General features: G+C 35.3%; 1 protein-coding gene across 13 annotated transcripts in view; it reads right to left on the bottom strand.

The window, feature by feature from the left end:
* ACYP2 (acylphosphatase 2) overlaps positions 1-21,259 on the bottom strand; it is a 247,671-nt gene that overhangs the window by 60,479 nt on the left and 165,933 nt on the right. The window contains exon 4 of one of the 13 annotated variants that reach the window (XM_077915402.1): positions 18,504-18,573. The exons of the other annotated variants lie outside the window; for them this stretch is intronic. Coding sequence (XP_077771528.1) covers positions 18,519-18,573 — 55 coding nt within the window. The 3' untranslated portion in view covers positions 18,504-18,518. Of the gene's footprint in view, positions 1-18,503; positions 18,574-21,259 lie in introns of those variants that run through there. 13 annotated transcript variants of the gene reach the window in all.

The raw sequence follows: 21,259 nt of genomic DNA, 5'->3' as shown, positions 1-21,259 counted from the left end.
ACTCTTAATTTTAAATTGCTGAGTATATGTATAATTTTTTTACAAATATTTTTTATTAAGGGATTGTTTTTAGAGTACTTTTCACAAGAGAAAAATCCTAAAAATATAGGAATGAATAAATTCATATGTAAACGTATGACATTTAGAAATATTTACCAGTCTCTTCTTCCCTCTTCCACCATGAAAACAGTGTATTTGGCCTTTCAGTGAGCTGTGACTAAGCCCCTCTATTTAGAGTTTCTCTGCCATACCACCCTCTTAGGTCACCATGGGTGGTAAACTAAAAATTACATTAAATTTTAGTGCAGCTGCAATAATGCTGTGCCCCCTATAACCTTGGTGGCTTAGACAACCCCCTGGTGTTTCTTAGTCATTATGAGATCAGTGTTTCTAACAGGGACATATGGCATAGTCCTCATCCTCCTCTAGTTCCTATCAGATGCTAACAATCCTATTTCAAGGATGAGGAATGGGAGGAGCTGTGGGATGGTGGATGCTTTCCCTCTTAACCTTTGTAGGAAGTGCTTATTTATATCATTAACTCCATTCTAGACTAGAAAAATACATGGGCTGTCCAGAGAGGCTCTGAGTCGATGCCTTTATCAGTTCCATATCTGGTTTTAAGCTGGCTAAAAGAACAAGACAGAGACCATTCTTGCTGTCTTTATATCAGGGAAATGTTATAGTGTGGCATCTTTCTCTCAGGCAGGATCCCTCTGAGACATTCTTGAAAAAGCAGCACAGTCCATGAACATCAGGAAGGCCTGCTGACCTCAGGCAACCTGGCAAAATACAGTGGGCAGCAGTGAGACCAAAAAAAAAAAAAAAAAAAAAAAGCCTTACTATTAGGGGAGTCCAATCTCTCTAGACAACTAGTTTTGACCTGCACTATAGATTCTTTCTGAGTAGCTATCATGACAAACATCATATGTAAGTCTAGGCATTATAGGTAGACTTATGGTTTATTTGGGGAAGAAATTTATGAAGACACTTATAAATCAGAGTTAGTTATTTTGCCCATAAAAATGATCTATTCATATGACTCCCTAAATAGCTACAAAATAAACAAATGAAATAGACAATACCCAAGTGATAATCAATTTAGCCTTTGTTACTCATAAGCATTCACACAGTATTTTGCAAAAATATATCAATAAATTTTTCTGTGCAATCACAATAATTTCACACTATGAAAAACACTCAAGTAGTCTTGAATGTACATATTCATTATTTCGCTGGAAAATAATGAATCATATTTGGTGGGTGCTGTAAACTGAACTGTATACCCCCCAAATTTATATGTTGAAGCCCTAACTCCAATGTGATAGTATTTGGGGATGGGGAATTTAGGAGATAATTAGGTTTAGATGAGGTAATGAGTGTGAGGCTCAACTGATGGGATTAGTTCCCTTAACTGAAAAATACACCAATATACACACTCTCTGACACATGAGGACACAGCAAGAATTCAGCCATTGACAAGCCAGGAAGATGGTCCTCACTGGAACCTGACCATGTTGGTACCCAGATCTCAAATTTCTAGCCTCCAGAACTATGACAATATAAATCTCTGTTGGTTAAGCCACCTATTCTATGGTATTCTATTATGGCAGTCCAAGCTAATACAGGTTTAATTATTTTTAATTAAAATATTTTTAAAACTAAAGCATATGGGGCACATGTTTAAACTAAATGATGAGATGCCAATTAATTTAAATTAATGAAAGCAATGTTTTCAAACATTGACATTTCATTTTGCTATTTTTAGGTAACAATGATAGAAATACAATTGATACTATCTTTATTTACAAAAAAATAAAGCATAGATATAATGAAATTTAAATGCCTTGCTTTAGTTTTCTTCATCTGCTTTCCTCCCCTTCTGCAGAGAACTTTATCTTCCTATATGTATTATCTATTAATCATTCATGCATTCATTCATCCCACAAGCATTTATTGAGCACCTAGCTCTGCTCCAGGAAGAGTTCCAGGGATTGGGATAGAGCCATGAGCAAAAGAGTCTCTTTTTCATGGAGTTTATATTCTAATGGAGGGAGACAGAGAATAAGCAAACAAATATTAAAAACAAAATGTGTCCTATTGTAATAAGCACTGTAAAGAAACAAAACCAGGTAAAGGGTAAGAGTGCCATGTAGGGGAGGAAGAATCAGAGTAATCATTTTGAAAAAGTGATCAGGGTTAGCAGCTGATAAGTCCACATTTGAACAGGGGCCTGAATCATGGAAGGAGTCTTGAGCATATAGGGAAAGCAGTGTTCCAGGCTAAGGAAGTGGTATTTTCAAAAGTCGCAAGGCAGGAGGATGCTTGGCTTGTTAGAGAAACAGCAAGGTGATTAGAAATAATTATGGAAATAAGACAGAGTGTGCTGGGGATGGGGTTAAACAGGTTCCCAGGGATCCATGCATGTATGCCCAGAAAGTTAGATAGATAATAAGAAAGTCCCTGAGGGCGGGGGGGGGGGGGGGGGGGAGGAGGGGAGGGAGGGGAGGCGGAGAAAGAATAGGAAAGAAGCAATATTTGAGAAGATAATGGCTAAGATTTCCCCCAAAGTAGACAAAAAAAAGTCATAAAGTAGCTCTCTGAACATAAAGATAAAAAGAAAAACACACATGACACATTAAAACTGCTAAAAGTTAGAGAGAGAATATTAAAAGAAAACTGAAAGAAAAAAGATGAACTTCAAAGAAGCAAATATTGACTGATACTTGATTTCTCAAAAGAATCAAGGAAACACAGAAGAGAATGGGACCTTCAAAGTGCTAACAGAATAGTGAAGTTAATCCTCAATAATGCAGTGAAAAACAGACATTTTTCAGGGAAGAAATATGGAGAATTGTTCACAACAGGCTACTTTTTTTTTTAAAGCTCTAAACCCAATGTGTGGCTCAAACTTATGACCCTCAGATCAACAGTTGCATGCTCTACGGGTGCCTGGGTGGCCCAGTCAGTTAAGAATATGACTCTTGGTTTTGGCTCAGGTCGTGGTCATAAAATCAAACTGCGTGTAGGGCTCCACATTCAGCACATAGTCTGCTTAAGTTTTTCTCCCCTTTTCCTTCTGACCCCTCCCCCTAGCTCCTGTGCTGTTGCTCTCTAAAATAAATAAATAAATCCTAAAAAAAAAAAATAAAAAAAAAAAAAGAGTTGCACGCTCTACCAACTGAACCAGCCAGGTACCCCAACACCACCAACAGGCTACTTTAAAGAAAGTACTAAAGGGTGTACTTAGCTCACAGATGGGAGCTCAAAGGTGCTGGAAGGAATCTAAAACCAATATGAAGGACAAACCTGTGAATAAATTCAAATGAATTTTAACTGAAGATAGCAATAATCATAATGTATTAGGGAATTTTAATTACATATAAAATGAAAATATTAAAATAAGGGACTAAGTCAAAAGCCATTACTAGAAATACATATACTTCAAAATTATAAAGGTTTTTCAGTAAAAGATAATTATTCTATATTTGTATGCACCTAATAACATCCCAAAAATTATATATTAAACAAATATTGACAAAACAGAGAACTAAAAAAACAGAGCAGTTTGAAGATACCTCTTTCACGTACATCAGACAAAATAGTGTATACAAATATATAAGATTTTAACAAAATTTACTTATTTGACCTAATAATCACACATACAACACAGGCCCTCAAAACCATAGAATATACATTGCTTTCAAATATCCACAGATCATTATAAAAATCAGTCATATATGAAAGGAAACTGCTACAAATACTAACAAATTGAAATCACAAAAGCAAATTTTTTGAACACTAAGAAGTTAAACTAGAAATCGCTGACAAAAATATACTTAGAAAATTTATAATGTTTGTAAATTAAGAAATATAATTCCTAATAACTCATAGGTCAAAGAAGAAATCATAATGGAAATCAGAACATACTTTTAAGTCCATGTTCATGAACATTTATTAGATGCATTCCAAGTATTTTGAAAGAAAAATTTATGTTCCCAAATACATATATTAGAAAAAGGAAAGCTGAAAGGCATTAAGCTAGACACCCATAAAAAGAATTTATAGAAGGAACTTAAAGAAAATAAAAGGACAAAAAAAGAAGGTAAAAACAGCAACAAGTAAAAAACAACACACACACACACACACAGAGAAGATCAGCAAAAATAAAAACTGGTTTTTTGAAATGACAGAGAAGCTTATAAACCAGCCCCCCTCCTACTATCAAGGAGAATAATGAATAGAAACACAGAGTGAGCTTAAATAACCAATATCAGAAATAAAAGTGGGGATATCAGTATAGAGCCTACAGATATTAAAAGATAAAATATTATGAACAACCAATAAAGTGAGCATTTGTAAAAAAAAAATCAACCTTTGTACCTATATTATGCACACTTTATGTATATTTCATAAAAGTCAAGAAAACATGCATCTTATAAAAACTGACAGCAAGAAAAGAAACAAAGTGTGAACAGTTCTGTATCTATTTTATTCTGTTCATTTCATTTTTCCATGTATTTTAAAAATTTATTATTTTAAGTCCAGTTATTAACATATAGTGTTATATTAGTTACAGGTACTCAATATAGTGCTTCAACACTTCCATAAATCACCCAGTGCTTATCACAACTGCCCTCCTTAATCTCCATTGCCTATTTCACCCATCCCCCTACCTCCTCCCCTCTGATAACCATCAGTTCTCTGTTACTAAGAGTTTGTGTGCCTCTTGATTAGTCTTTTTCCCTTTGCACATTTGTTTTGCTTCTTAAATTCCCACATGAGTGAAATATGGTATTTGTCTTTCTGTGATTAACTTATTTCACTTAGCATTATAATCTCTAGTTTCATCCATATCATTATCAACTGTATCTGTTTTGACAATAAATCAGTAATTTAAAACTCTTCCACAAAGAAAACTCTAGGTCCAGTTGTTTTCCCTGGTTGGTTCAAGCTAAATATTTAAGGAAAAAATAATATTTCTTTTATACAAGTTCCTCTAGCCAACAGAATAGAAAATACCCTCTGGCTCATTTTATGAGGCCAGCATAACTTTAATGCCAAAGTACAACAAGGGCATTAGTAGAAAGAAAAATTAGAGTCCAATTGCAGTTATAAACATAGGATTTTTGCATCCAAGCAGAACATGAAATTACACGAATACAGAAATACATCAGACAGACAGCTAATACATAATGATTCAATTGGGTTTCAGAAATGGTAGGTTAGTTTAACATTCAAAAATTCAATGAGAAAAAAAAATTCGATGAGTGATGCAGCTCATTTATAGTGACAGCAGATGGTCATCTACGGTGATAACAATAGATCAGTGGTTGTCTGGGACCGCATGTGCAGGGGCGGATGTGAAGGAAAGGAATGGAGATCGATTATGAGGGTCATGAGGGTACTTTTGTTTGGAGAGGGGTGATAAATATGTTCATTATTTGATTTCAGTGATAGTTTCACAGGCAGATACATATGTGAAGAATGGTCCCACTATATAAAGAAATAGTTTATTTTTTGCAGTTGTTAAAGTTGTTTTTAAAAAGGAAAAGGAGTTATGGTATAGACATACAATAGAATATTACTCAGCCACAAAAAAGAATGAAATCTTGCCATTTGCAGTGACATGAATGGGGCTACAGAATATAAGGCTAAGCGAAATAAGTCAGAGAAAGATAAATACCATATGATTTCACTCATATATGGAATTTAAGAAATGAAACAGATGAACATAGAGGGGAAAGAAAGAGAGGCAAACAGTAAGACAGACTCCTAACTAGAGGGAAAAACAGAGGGCTGCTGGAGGGAAGGTGGGCAGGGGGATGGATTAAATGGGTGATGGGTATTAAGGAGGGCACTTGTGATGAGTACTAGGTATTGTTAAAAATTTGGGGGGATGCCTGGGTGGCTCAGTGGTTGAGTGTCTGCCTTTGGCTCAGGGAGAGATCCTGGAGTCCCAGATCATGTCCCACATCAGGCTCCCTGCTTGGAGCCTGCTTCTCCCTCTGCCTATGTCTCTGCCTCTTTCTGTCTCTCATGAAAAAAAAAATGTTAAAAACAATTTTTTTAAATAAAAATGAGTTGGCCAATTTAGAAAAAAAGTTGATCAGTAATGTATCACATTGATAAAGAATCCACATGATCATCTCATCAGAAATGAAGAAACATTTGATAAAAGTCAACTTGCATTCATGATTTTAAAAAACAACTTTTAGCTAACAGTGAAAGTCTAGAAAAAAGAAAACCCTCCTATAGTACTACATCATAGCTCAAATTAAAGTGTGGAAAGCTCTCCATGTGAGACTGAGAACAGACAAAGATGCCTTCCCAGTACCACTTCACCCCTTGCTCCATTATCCCCCTCCTTGATTTGGGTGACACAGACCACAGTCGCAGGTATAGGTAGGTCTGAGCTAAGCAGCTGAACAGATTCTTCTTGTTCAGTGATTAATCCAGGAAAGGACAGGGATAAGTTAGTCAATGCGCTCCAACCCCCTGCTCCCAGGGACTGTGTCAAAGACAACACAAGATCTAAACTGGTTCAAAGGAAGACAAGAGTTTCTGTCTGAGGGAACAGAAGCTCTCATTCCAGTGGAGAGTGTGTAGTATAAAGATGTCCTGTCAGGAGCTGCTGCAACAATTTCAAATATAATAAAGGGAGCCATTGGAGGCGGAGAGAGTGAAAGGAATCACAGAGAAACACAGCCCAGTAAAGAATTATTCAGTATATGTTTGTGAAAAATTCTCTTTATTTTTTGAGCCAGACTGGTTCTGCTTTTCTGTTATTTGTATCCCAAAGCCTCCTGATACAGTTTGGTTACATAAAAGTACCATAATTAGTTCAATCCAATAGAAAGAATAAGGCAGATAGAAGTCAAAAGAATATATGCCCTAAAAGAAAATACACGCAGTTCAAAGTCATGGTACAAAATCAGAAACCAAAACTTTCTTCAAAGAATGACTGTTCTGATTAAATGACATCATACATGGACATCACTTGGCACAGTGTCAGATGCCCACCAAGCCATCACCATTAACTCCAAACAGTTAATGATATAGCAGACTGCACGGAGTGCCCAGAGAGGCAGGTAACAGTCTTCTATATTAAAAGTATTTTCTTACAATTTGAAATAATTTGACTGGTTAGTCTTAAAGTTCAGGTGCCAATGAGTGTTATTCAGCTTTTACTGAAAACCTACATTTGCAACTTCACATACATTTGTTTTTTCATAAGGACCCTGCAAGACGGGTACTATTCCCATGGACACATCAAGGAACAAATTCAGAGAAGTGAATGGACTAAGCAGCTCATTAAATAGCGAAACTTGCTTTCACCACAGGTCCCAACTCAAGCCCCTCTCATGCTCCCTCTCAGTCTGGCTCTCTAATGGGGAACGAGACTCCAAAATGCCCATGAATTGTAACAACTGACAGAATGGACATCACAGAAAGTCACTGTAATTCCTGGATGCGTCCTGTAAGTACTTTTGTACATCTCAGACTTGGTTCATAGTAACAAAGCTATTTACTGAGATCAGGACAAAGATACAGATCAAGAGAAAGATTTTTGAATAGAAACCACCTCATATTACGGCAGTCATCTAGAAAACAGCTTCCTAACACAAATGAAGCTAAACTGGGTTCTTAGAAAATTTGGGGGAGACTTTTAACAGCCCTTACAACTAGATCTAGGAAATCATGAGCTTTAGAAAGAATAGATCATTGTACAGTCTTTAGAGCGGTTATAAGATAAAATTTGAGAGCAGTGGATAAACACCACATGAAAGAAAAAATAAAATTGCTTTTTTCTTCCACAGAATAGAGGATGAGAATAGCAAATGTAAACTATTTAAATGACTCTCCCAAGTAGTGCTATCTTGAATGTTTACTCTATCTTTTAAGGGTACAAATCATATCCATTCTTCAGAAGTTATTATAAGTCAGAATAAACAAGTGACATGAATTATTAGAGAACAATTTCCTATCTACTTGTTCTAATAACCTCCCAAATGTCTTAGCAAACTCCACATTCAATATATTACATAACATATTATGTTTCTAAAAATAATAACAATAATAGCAACTCTATAGCCCAACAGATTGGGCCCTAAGATATATGTGAAAGATGCTATTTAAGTTTGTAACTGTGCTATGAAAGTTCATTGCCATGCTCCACAGTCTTTGTGTATCTCCTGTCACTGCCACGATGCCATAATCTCTCATCATCTCCCACAGAAGGAGGAGCTGCCATGGGGAAAAATGAGGTTAGTGAAATGAGCAGCACTAGCCTCTTCCCTGGAACCCCAACCCACTCTGGTTAGGCTGTCATGGCTTACCCAGCAGCTGTCCTTGCTTCTTTTTCCCTCTGAGCTCAATCTATGAAATTAACCGGACCTTCAGTTATGCATCCATCTCTGGGGCCAACCCCAGCAGGTAAGACATGGTAAGACATTCTTTGTCAAGATCTTTCTGCCTCTGTACTGAATTATTATTCCTCTGATTTTACTCCAGTCCCCTGTTATCTTGGTTCCTTGCCTTATATTCCAGTTTCCCATGCTTGGGTTTCTAAAGTCTCAATTTTCTTGTAATAGGTCTTTAATACTTCATGGGAGAGTCCCACAATACACAGTGCCTGTTGGGCTGGACCTTTTGTTTTGTTTTTAGGAATTTCCTTGCTATTTGGGCCACTTCCCAGGACCCCGGGATCACAACCTGAGCCAAAGACAGACGCTTAACCACTGAGCCACCCAAGCGTCCCAACCCTAGAATTGTTGAGCTGTGACCTGAAAGATGGAATCTGAAAATAGACATGTATGAACCTTTGCATATAATTTCACTGTTCCAAATATTTGTGGAATTTTTATAAAATATGAACATATTTATTAACTATGAATAATAATAAAGCACTTTTAAATAATATAGCATTAATAGGTTAATTAATATATATATTAATAATATAGCATTTATAGGTTAAATAATATAGCATTCATTTACATGATTCTGCTATTGCTATGCAATGTTGGTTATCCAACCACATAACAATACCTTGGATTGATAAAGTCTTAAAATATCACTACTTCTGATATTTTATGAATATACGTGTGACACCTATAGACACAGGGAAGCCAGAATTAGTGAACTTATTTTATAAAGTGAGTAAAATAAAGGAAATAAAAAGTGATTTACTCCAAACTCTTATAAGAAAGAGTTAAATAAGAAACCCAGTCCTTAAACATCTAATTCTCAGCTAAACTGCCTTTGGAAAAAGAAAAACTTGTTGCTCACTCTATGTAAAAAGAAACTCTAAATATATACAGGTACTAAGGTTGGATTTCAAACTGAATACATCCTAACATGAACTGTCCAATTTGGAATGCTAAAGCAGTCAACTATCAAATTCAACTCAGTTTCAATATTTATACCTAGTGGCTTACAGACTGAGCTTCAGATTCTATGTACCTTCACCAAAATAAACTCTTACCCAATTCATAGACTTATGCAGTTTTCCATTACTCCAGCCAAATGTATTGATACAAATCCAAAATCTGTTTTTAAAAATGTGATCCTATTTCTTTAAGCATCAAAATGAGTGTGCTACTAAGACTCGGCCTGTTCAGAACCTCTAATCTGAAATTATGTTTTACTCTGTGCTTGCTGATAAGTGTTGATTCATGGTAAGGGAGTGGTGAGGGAAGTAGCCACTGCCAAATCTAAAGCTGGGGTAAGAACATCAATCAGAGAAGACTCTGTGTTCCATTCCTAGGGCTGAACTCTATCACCTCTTCTAGCATTTACTCCTCCTCTCTGTGGTTTCACTTAGGGATTGATTACCCCTATGCATCTTGTGACCCACGGCCTATGAATTCCCCTGTTACTTTTCAGGAGTAGATCACAGAAGTGCATTCACCTGTGTTTGAAATGAACCCTTCTTTCTTACCAGAAATGGCTCAACTCTTCCTGACATCAACATATTATTATTGAAAGTTCAATACTGTAAATTCTTTGTCCTTCCTGACCCTGCCCTTTCTTACTGCCTGCAGCCAGTAATAACAGACTGTCTATCAGAGCAAAACAGGGGACTCACAAAGGCACATAACAATTCCAGATGCTTAACATCTTTAAAAGATGGGTCCAGACTCAGCCAAGAGAATCCATTTTTGCTCACTTGGGTACTTAAATATTTTTTGTTTTGAATTCTGATCGTGCGGTTGGCTACCATCTCCCAAAGAATTCAGTACATTGTGTGACTTAATGGTAACACTGAGTATTTGGGCCATACTGGTGCCACTGTGGGATTTATACCATAAGTACAAAGACCAGCATGTTTACACAAGACTTCATCTTCAGACAAACTTTCCCATATTTCCTCTAAATATTTAGGTTAAAGTAGGCACCAAAGTAGAAATTCTACTGGAGTAAGACAGCAGTTAGATACAGTAGAGAATCCGATTTAATACCAGATAACTCCCCAACTCCCTGGATTTTCTGTAGTTTTTAATACTAGATTAGCTTCCTTACATTACTTGGCATTTTCTGGAATGTCTCCACTCTCTGTTGTTGTATACCCTGAAAACGAACTGCTTTTAAATTATTCTTCCAAGAAAGTAGTAAGTTGGTAAGAAATCCTTAAGGCATTTTAGAGTAAAAAAATGATTACCATTAACTGGAAGTAATCTTTGTCATTGGGGCCTCATTAATATGAATAATTATCCACTCATTTCTTTTTAAAATGGCCAAAGATAAAGCTCACCAGCAATTGAACTTGTGAATACAAAAGAAAGATTTAGTGTCCAGTAGGAACACAAGCAATAGAATAGAATCTCATCCTGACAGTGTCCTTGCAAACTGAAAAGAGCATATGAGAAACATGAAATATGACAAAACTGTAAAGAAAACACTAGTCCTGTCACTCCTCATCTATTAAAATTAAAAACAAAGTATACTCAGGGACCAGGCTAATCTCTGTATCATTCCCGTTTTAGTGTATGTGTTGCCCAAGCAAGCACAAATCAAAACCACAATGAGATACCACCTGACACCCCTCAGAATGGCTGAATTCAAGAAGACAATAAATGACATGTGTTAGGATGTGGAGAAAAGGGAACTCTCATGTACTGTTGGTGGGAATGCAAACTGGTACAGCCACTGTGGAGAACACAGTGGAGGTTCCTCAAAAAATTAAAAATAATTACCATATGGTTCACTAATTCCGCTAGTGGGTATCTATCTACCCAAAGAAAATGAAAATACTTATTTGAAAAGATACATGCACTCCTATGTTAACTGCAGTATTATTTACAATAGCCAAGATATGGAAGGAACCTGAAGGTCCATGAACAGATGAATGGATAAGGAAGACATTAAGATACTGGATAAAGAAACTATTTGAGATGATACTCAAATTTAAAAGAAATTTTTTAAAGAAAAAATTATGATTATAGAATTTTGGTTGTCACCAACCTTTTTAAACACCCTTAATTTTGTTTTATTTAAACAGTTAAAAATATGGTGGATTATTATTTTTTTATTTAGGTATATATTTGCACACAATGTTACATTAGTTTCAGGTGTATAACATGATTTCCACGAGTCTAAAACATATGCTATACTTCGCGACAAGTATAGGTTAAATTACCCTATTCAATGATGGAGAAAATATGCAAGACCCAGTCACAATAACCAGTTCTTTTCTGTTCCAATCACATGCTGCCCAGCCCTTCCCCAGCTCACCCCTGCTAGGGATGCACAGTCATGTTGTCCATCGCTGGACTGGAAACTGCTGGAGGGCAAGATCTGTATCCTGTCATTGTGGGTATCCCTAGCGACTATCATGGCACCCGGCCCGTTGTAAACACTCAACATTACTGAAATGACTGGAATTGGCATTCACTAGGGCCAGTGAAAGAGACCTGTCATTGCTGTGCCCCACGTTGGTGGTACCCTCCCTGCCACCTTTCAATTTCAATTTAGGATTTGAAGATTCCTTTTTCAACCACACTGTGGAAATGAATTTAAGAGAAACCTTCCTTCTTCTCCATCCTGCTTACTCTTGTGCTCCACAAATATAATCACTAATGTCTATAGATACTGTATAATACAAAGTACTTTCCCATTTACTGTTTTTATCTGATCCTTACTTACAACCTTTCGAGACAGGCAAGGCAAATACAATCCCTCTGTAACACATAGGGAATAAGAAGTTTAAGAAAGGTTAAAGAATTTGGTCAAGGACACACAAAGGTAAAATGTTATTTTTGCAATCTTAGAAGTAAGACCTCACTAACACCAGTGTCCCAGAGAGGAATCTTGAGACATCCCACTTTCAAATGCATCTCACTTCTGGGATCTACCCCATCTTTCATTCACTCCCTTTTATTACTCCTTACATGTTTGAAACATGCCCCAATACAACACTTTAATTAAGAAAATAATGTTTGTTAAGTAAAAAAACAAAAAACAACAAAAAAAAGTACCACTATAACCATGAAATATTAAAAAAAAAAACATGATGAGATGAGCACTGGGTGTTATACTATATGTTGGCAAATTGAACTTAAATTTTTAAAAAAATATACTGTTTATACAATTAAAAAAAAAAACCTGAGTTCCTCCAACAAATTCTTAAGGCCAGCATCTTTGGTAAGGTTTTATTTAAAGGAACTAACGTCTGCTGAATTACTAGGAAAATTGCTTCATAAATTAAAAATGAACCAATGAATATTGTATTAGAAATGAGTGAGAATTAGTTTTTAGTCAACTGGTTTTTAGATTTCTCCTATTAAGAATAATTCTGACAGGAATTAAAATTTTAGTGGCCAATCATACAAGACAAGACAGTAGTCTGGGCTTCTCCAGAAGCAGAAAGCAGTTCTTCAACTATGTCTCATACAGTGTTGTAGAAGCAAGGGCTTTAGACTCTTTGAAGTTATACCAGTAGCGAAATTCTAGGATCATAAACAAACCAAGCTCTCAACCTCCTAAAATTCACTCTGAATAGCTAATAGAAAAAGTGGTCTGAAAAATGAACAGAAAAAGCTTATATTTGGATTTATTCTGTAATTTTTGTAAATCACATTTTTGGAAAGAGGTAGGAAGTAAAATTCTAAATATAGGCTTTTTCTTAGTTATGTAAAATATTTTATTTCTAATCTAAGAAGAGTAGCTCTTTCTTATATTAGTTTTCAGTTCTCACCATTTAAGGTTGAACAAAATTGTTGATGTTGAAAATGCAATGAAATTCAAGTCAAAATCAAGCTAACTGGGGGCTGTCACACTGATGGAACTAATTCCAACTTTTGCTGTTTTCCCAGGAGAGTCTATTTTTGCCTTTAATGAGATAGAGACAAGGCAGGCACACCGTGATGCTCCAGTCTGGGGAGAGAGAGGATTCCCAGAGTTGTCAGGTGCCTGGAATATTGAGGCTGCAAAGGAATAGAAAGATATTCTGCAGAACAGGAGGAGAATTTGGAGAGGGCATTGCAATTAGAGGCAAGAGTGAGAGAGAGAGAATGGTGTAAGACTTTGGGGGTTGCATGGGGATCCTTACTAATGTTCATAAATTACTTGGTGAAGGTGTGTGCTACGGGAACCAGGAAGGACAGAGCTCTCTACACCCAGACTGACAGGGCAGATCAAGGTGGTCTCCAGACACATGGGAGGGGGTTCCTAAGAGCGTGAACTTGGAGATTAGCAATAGTGGGGAGAGCTTCAGACTTTCAAAGGCTGTAACACAACTGGGGTCTAAGCTAATTACTGATTTCTGAATGCTAAGATGCTTCCAGGTGATACCTGGTTTATATAGCAAATGATGGTTAGGGACAGCACACCAACAAATGTTAGGTAAATCAGTTTGTGAATTCTATCTTCTCTCCTACTTCCACCCTTCCGAGCAGGAACAATACAATGATGAGAGTAGTTTGATCTTTGAAGTCAGATCTCAAGTCAAATCCTAATTCTGTCCCTTCTGGTGAAACTTGAACTAGTCACCTAACTTTTCTGAACTTCAGTTTCTTCATTCCACAAAAATGAATGTAAGACACAACTTTCAATATGGCATAAAATTTGTGGCTCAATAAATATCTGTTTACTGAATGACAGGTTTGCTAGGAGAATAAGATGTGATATTAATGGCCAAACCCTGAACAAATGTTAGCCATGGTTCCTATGTCATTCCATTTTGTGATTACTTAATGTACCAGCCATGTTTAAAAAGAAGGGGAGGGGTGGGGTTGGGAGAGGAAGTGAGGGAATTCAACAAAGAATTAATCAAATTGCATTTCAGGCATTTTACTCAAAATTTACAATAGCCACTAGCCAAGAGATATACACAATTAGTGTTATGTGCTATTACTTTTCAACTAATAAAGAAGAGAGCTGATAGTTTAGCCATGTATAATTATGCTTTTTCTTAATGAAAATATAGACTGATTTTTTTAATAGACTATACTAGACAGCTATTGCCACAATAATCCTATATCCCAAACTCAATGGCTTATAACAAGCATTTACTCTCATGCTTATGGCCTCTGTATGTTGACTGAAGTTTGGCTGGTCTAGGCAAGGCTTGGTTGAGTAGCTCTGCTTCAGACTGTGGTTGGGCTCAGGCTCCTTCCACCTGTGTTCACTCTGGGAATAGTGGAAGAAGGGGCACCAACATTCCATTGACCAAAGCAATGGCCAAACTAATTATCAGTGGGATGGGAGCTGAACAATCAGAGTAGTCAACAGTGAACAATAAAATTCTAAGTAGTTGAGTATAATCGCATTATATATCTATTTCTACATGGAGTTAAATTTATACTAAGGAATCTCTGAAAGGAAAGATCTTATGGTAATTAAGAGGAAATTTTGGAGACAGAAGGAACTAATGAAGATGAAAATTTCTGATACTCCAATTACTAAATAAATGATGTAACTCGGGCTTCAGATGTTCACTTATAATTAAGTAGGAAATAATTTCAAGCATGTTTTATGTGTTTAATCAAATCAAACTGTCTTCTTATTCAAACTATGTCAAATCATCATAAGTAATTGATGTCACTATTAAAATAGAAGATAAATCTTTACTATTTAGAGATTTACAGTTGAATAAATATCTGTCATTTTGTAAAATTCTTAAGTGTATTGGGGAAAGCTCTAACATACCCCACTTATTTAAAAGAAACTCTGCAAAATGTACTAAGATTGACTTTAAAAGGCTAATGAAACATTAGGTCAACTTAAGTACTTTGAAGTTTAAGCATTTGCAACAAACTTAAAATTCTAGGTTGAGAAAATAGATATCAAAAGTACATTTAGTCAAAAGAGCACCAATCTGTTTTCAATCATCTTTTTATAAATTATTCAGTGCAAGGTTAGAGAAATGATTTTAATTAAGAAAGATTACACTTGGGTGTTAATATGATACAATATGCTGACACAATATTAAAAATCTATGTGGTGATAACAAAAACAAAGAATTCCTTAGCAATATAAAAAATAAGTTTAACAGAAAATTTGATTTCTAGAGTTCCATTAGTCTGTAATTGGAGACTTCAAATATAACAATATTGGATATCTGTTTTAAGTATTGGAGACTCCTTAAAACCAACTGCTTTGGTCAAAAGTATTATGAACCATCTTAACTACTGGATAGGAGGTACCACGTTAGATATTAATTCAAATGAATGAATCTGTGAATTATTCTTTTAAACTTTCTCTAATATTAACATGTCCATTATCATATTTACTTGTTATTTCTTTTCTACTTCCCCCAACTATTCCTCTTTTCAGCAACTTCCAATAGATCTGATCTGAACAAGTCTCAAATCCAAACTTCTCATGGTGGCATACAAAATCCTCCATTGTGTTGTCCCAGCTTATTTTCTCTTGCCCCATAATAGGAGTTCATTACTTTTGCTATACTGGTCTAATGATTCAAAAACATAGTTTAAGCATGTTATTCCTCACTTGCAAAACAGGCATCCAGTACCCCTGTATAATACTTGACCAGTCTTTTAAGGCTCTGCTGAAGTCCTACTACCTCTTGTACTGAAGATTTCCTGGTCAACTCCATCTTTCAGAGAGCTCTTGTATCTCAAATCTTTAGTAGCAGTACTGTCTGACTGTGCATATGAAATTTATCATATAATTGTCTTGACTTGTTGAACTTCTCACGTGTATCTTAACTTCTTGCAGATTTTAATGGCTTGAAGTGTACATTCCATACCCAAGATACATACTCCAGATGGCCCATCCAAGATTCATTCTCCTTTTCTTCCTTATGAATAGAATCCAAATTTTGCTGGGCAACAATGTACCCAGTTAAAAACACTCACCCTCCAGAATTCCTGACAGATGGAAATGTCCTTGTGGCCCTAGTTTTGACTAAAGATATAAGAGTAGAAGTCTATTTTTAGAGACCTCTAGAAAAGCTACTACTCTCCTGATAGAAAGGAACAAAAATATGAATATGATGCGTGAAGGTGGAAGACCTCCCATGATAAGGACAAAATGTGACATGTTTTATATGGGACCAAAATAACCTGGGACATTCAGGACATCATGGCACCACTGTACCACCCCTAGACTATGTATTTCCAGACTTCTTACTATTTGAGAAAAATAACTCATGTTTCATTAAGCTAGTCTAATTGGATTTCCACCACATAGAGCAACATATGGATCCTAAGTGATAGGTCTTAAAATTTTTACAAATATTTAAATAATTACCAAACAACTGTTCAATGCTTAGCATTGTGCTAATACACAGAAAATACAAAAACACATACGATCTCTGCTCTTCAAAAGTTATTAATTGAAGACATACAAGATATAAATGATCAATTCAAATTGTATGTGAGTCATTTAATATTTACTGAGCACGTGTATGTGTGTATGTATATATATATATATACTTATATATCTGTGTGTGTGTGTGTGTATATATATATATATATATATATATATATATATATATATCTCAATATATATATAACACATACACAGCACACCAGCAGAGGAGAGAAAAGTAAATCAGTCAAGAATTATTCCCTCAAAGAAACTATAATAGAGGGGATCCCTGGGTGGCTCAGCTGTTTGGCACCTGCCTTTGGCCCAGGGCACAATCCTGGAGTCCTGGGATTGAATCCCGCGTCGGGCTCCCAGCATGGAGCCTGCTTCTCCCTCCTCCTGTGTCTCTGCCATTCTCTCTCTATGTCTATCATGAATAAATTTTTTTTAAAAAAGAAACTATAATAGATACGTATATCTATTGTAATATTTATAACATATTTTGTAAAATCTATCAATATAGATAGGTATCTGATATGTGTTCATAAATACCTATAAGACAATGTGCAGGACTAAACACTATAAAAACAAAGTACAATTGAAATCGAGTTTCAAGGAAGACAAAACTACTTTTAATCAATGACATCAAAAAAGGGCTCTTTTATACAGAGGGTATATTTGTGAAGCACTTTGAAGAATGGGTAAGATGTAGGTCTGTGGAAACAGGGGTTAGTGGAGGAGAGTCTGGGTATTAGGGGACAAGAAAGAAGGAAGAAAAATTGATAAGGTTTTGGGCTAGGATAATGGTGGAATTACAGAAATAAGGAACACAGAAGATATATGTTTGGGTGGATATATAAGGGGTTGAGTTTAGGACAACACTTAGTACAAAATAAATAGCTGAAAAACAGGCTTTCCTTCAACCCTTATCCAGTTATTCTACTCTCTACTCCTTTCCACATTCTGCTAAAGGCGTTTCACTTTTACATCATCATCTTTATTCTAAGCTGATTTTACTATCTTTAAAACTGCATATAAAATAAATACTCAAAGGGTGCCTGGGTAGATCGTGGGTTGGGCATCTGCCTTCTCCTCGGATCATGATCTTGGAGTCCTGGGATAGAGCCCTGCATCAGGCTCCCTGTTCAGTGCTCCCTCCTCTTCCTGTGCTCTCTCTTGCTTTCTCTCAAATAAATACAATAAAAATAAATACCCAACACAATTAAACTCTTGGCTGTTGAAATTTAAGGTATTCAAAATCAAATAAAATTTAAATTTAGTTTTCAAATTTCAGTTTTCTCATTAGCCACATTTCAAGTTGTCAAATGGCCACATGTATGGGACTTTGGGAAAATACCCATAGCTACAGAAGTTCTACTGAACAGTGACAACCTAGAGTCTTTCTCTCTCAAGTAAGGAATTAAATGAGGAAGCCCAGTTATTTCAACACTTTGCTACAACAGGTTTGAACCTAACACAATGGGTCAAGAAGAGGAAATGAGATCTAATGGAAAAAAATAATAGTCTCCACAAAAAAGCCAGAAAAATAAAATAAAAATCTATTGGAATAAATAAAAGTTTAAAAACTAGGATATAAAACAAATATAATCAAATTCACATATATTTGTATTAACAACAATCACAAAGAGAGGAGCACCCAGGTGCCTCAGTTGGTTGGAGGTCTGCCTTTGGCTCAGGTCATGATTCCAGGGTCCTGGGATCCAGCCCCAAGTCAGGCTCCCTGCTCAGCTGGGAATCTGCTTCTCCCTCTCCCTCTGCCATTCCTCCTGCTTGTGCTCTCTATGTCAAATAAATATGTAAATAAATAAATCTTTAAAAAAATAATAGAGAAAAAGGTCCTATTCACAATATCAACAAAGAATAAAATATTTTGCAATAAACTTAAAAATATGCAATAACTATATGAATAAAACTAAAAAATGTCATTTGGAAGTAAAATAAAGATGAATAGATATAGGTATGTTTTATATGATGTTTTTCCACATTTATTGAGAAATAATTGACATAATATTGTGTATGTTTAAGGCATACGATGTGATGACATGATATACAAATATTGTGATATTACCACAATAAGGTTAATTAATACATCCACTACCTCACATAGGTAGTTACCTCACATAATTACATTTTGTGTGTGATGAAAACATCTAAGATCTACTCTCTTAGTAACTTTCAATTATAGACTATAGTACCATTAACTATAGTCACCATAGTTTAGAATTGGTGGAAAATATTATAAATATGTTAATCTCCCCAAATTAATCTTTACATTTAACATACTACCAATAAAAAAATCAAGTTGCAAAATAAATTGTAACTTGACAAATTATTCTCAAATTTATCTGGAAGATGACAGGCTGTAAGCCTAGCCAAGAAACTTTAAGAGGTTTGGCTCAAACGGACATCAAATGAAGAATATAATAAACAAAAATTAAAACAATACACCCAGATCTTACACAGGAAGAGAATACATCAATGAAATAAATTTTAAATGTCTAGGAACATATCTAATTATTTATATGGATCAGTGTTTATGACCAAACGGCATCTCATATTGGTGGAGGGATAAATTATTTAACAAAGGGTTTTAGAAAAAAATAAACTTAGCTTTCTGTCTCATATTGGTTAAAGTTTTTAGTGGTAAATTAGAAACCAATAAAGTACTAGGGAAAAAAACAGTGCTGAATAATTTTTTTAAAATTTGCATTGAGAAGGAATTCCTAAGCATGAGCCCAAAAACAGAAACCATAACAAGAGAGATTATACTCCTAAAAATGGACAACTTATGTATGGTACAAACCTTACCATACACAATTATAAGAGAATTTTTTTAATCATCATGAATTTTGTTAAATAATGTATTTTATATATTTATATATATTTATTGTATTATTGTATTGTATATTTATTTTATATATTTAAATATATATTAATATATAATTATTTATATATTTATGGAATGTCACACAGCCTTTATTAATAATGGGGATATCTATTTACTGACATGGAAAGATACACACAAAGATTATACATAAGCATGTATGGTGTGCTTCCATCTAGTCATAAATTTATATAATTTATAGTGCAATTCAAAGTCTACAAGAATATATACCAAAATCTTAGTATTTGCTATCTCTAGATGGTATTACAATGGGTATTTTTTTATTTTAATTATTAAAATTTTAAAATCTATTTTTTCTACAAGTAAATACATGTTACCTGGCTATTAAGTATTTTTAAATTCTTGTGGTGAAAACAGCCAAGACACACACACACACACACACACACACACACAAAGGTACCTTCTATTAAAATGTGATTATTTCTAAGAAGTAGGGTTATAGTTGATTATTTTCTTCTTCACATAGACCTTTTGAATATTTTTGCACAAGAATATATTTACTCTTTCAGTCAAAATAAAGTAAACTTGATTTATCAAGTACCTCTGGCTACTGTGCAGCTAGTGATTACACAACCACTTTATAAAAGGAAACTTGCTGACCCAATGGGCAAACTAATCAATGAGGAATGCACATGACCTTCTCTGCTTCACATTTATTGCCTGGGTCACATATAATAAGCTATATGTTCAAGGTCAGAAATTAAGCCATTTTCTTTATATTCTTTTAGTGTCCTCACTAAATACAGATGCTGGGAACAGGAAAGCAGATGGTAAAGGCCTACAAGACAGATTACTACTCATATGATCAAACTGGGTTATTCCAGCCCCAGTAAGGCACAGAGAAATGCACTCTCAGTCAATAGTGCAGGGAATAGGAAATTACATCCAAAGATCCAGGATGACAGTTGAATACAAACTAAAATTGAAAATCAAAACAAAGTAGAAATTCTATGTGCAATTTGATGTATGATCTATGATAACTGTTTCCTGTTATGTGAAAGGCAATCCATCCACTTGGTTATCCAAAGATCATGGTCCCTCTAAATACGTTAGCTAGAGGAACTAGCAAATTTTCCACAAGATTCCTGAATCTCCAAAACTAAAAGTTCAAGCAATACAAAAATCAGTAAGACAAAGCCTCAAGCTTCAAGTGATAAACAATCTAAAACATGCCTCTCCTGAAAAACATGGATGGCCACACCATCACCACTACTACTATACCAAATTCATCCATCCATTCTTCACTCGTTTGTTCCTTCCTTCACCTCCAATGAATACCTATGTGCCAAACACCATGGCAGGCAGTGGGGGGGAGCTTACAATCAGCCCCTTATCAAATGTAACCATGTTATGCCCTATTGAAATCATGCTAGATCTAAATTACTAAAAATACGTTCAAAAAAGAAAGCAAGCAAAGCAGAGATTCTGGTATCATGAAGAATACAGGTCTGCTCTGCTCAAATTTTCAGGCATTGATCCTGTCTTACCCTTTTGGTCAATTAGAGATGGAAATAAAAAGTCTTGAAATTGTACAAGAAAGAAGCCACTCTATGCAAACCA

The sequence above is a fragment of the Canis aureus genome, chromosome 11 (genome assembly GCF_053574225.1).
Source record: "Canis aureus isolate CA01 chromosome 11, VMU_Caureus_v.1.0, whole genome shotgun sequence".
Lineage (NCBI taxonomy): Eukaryota > Metazoa > Chordata > Mammalia > Carnivora > Canidae > Canis > Canis aureus.
The sequence above is the reverse complement of the archived record's forward strand: the minus strand, read 5'-3'. Positions and strand labels throughout refer to the sequence as shown.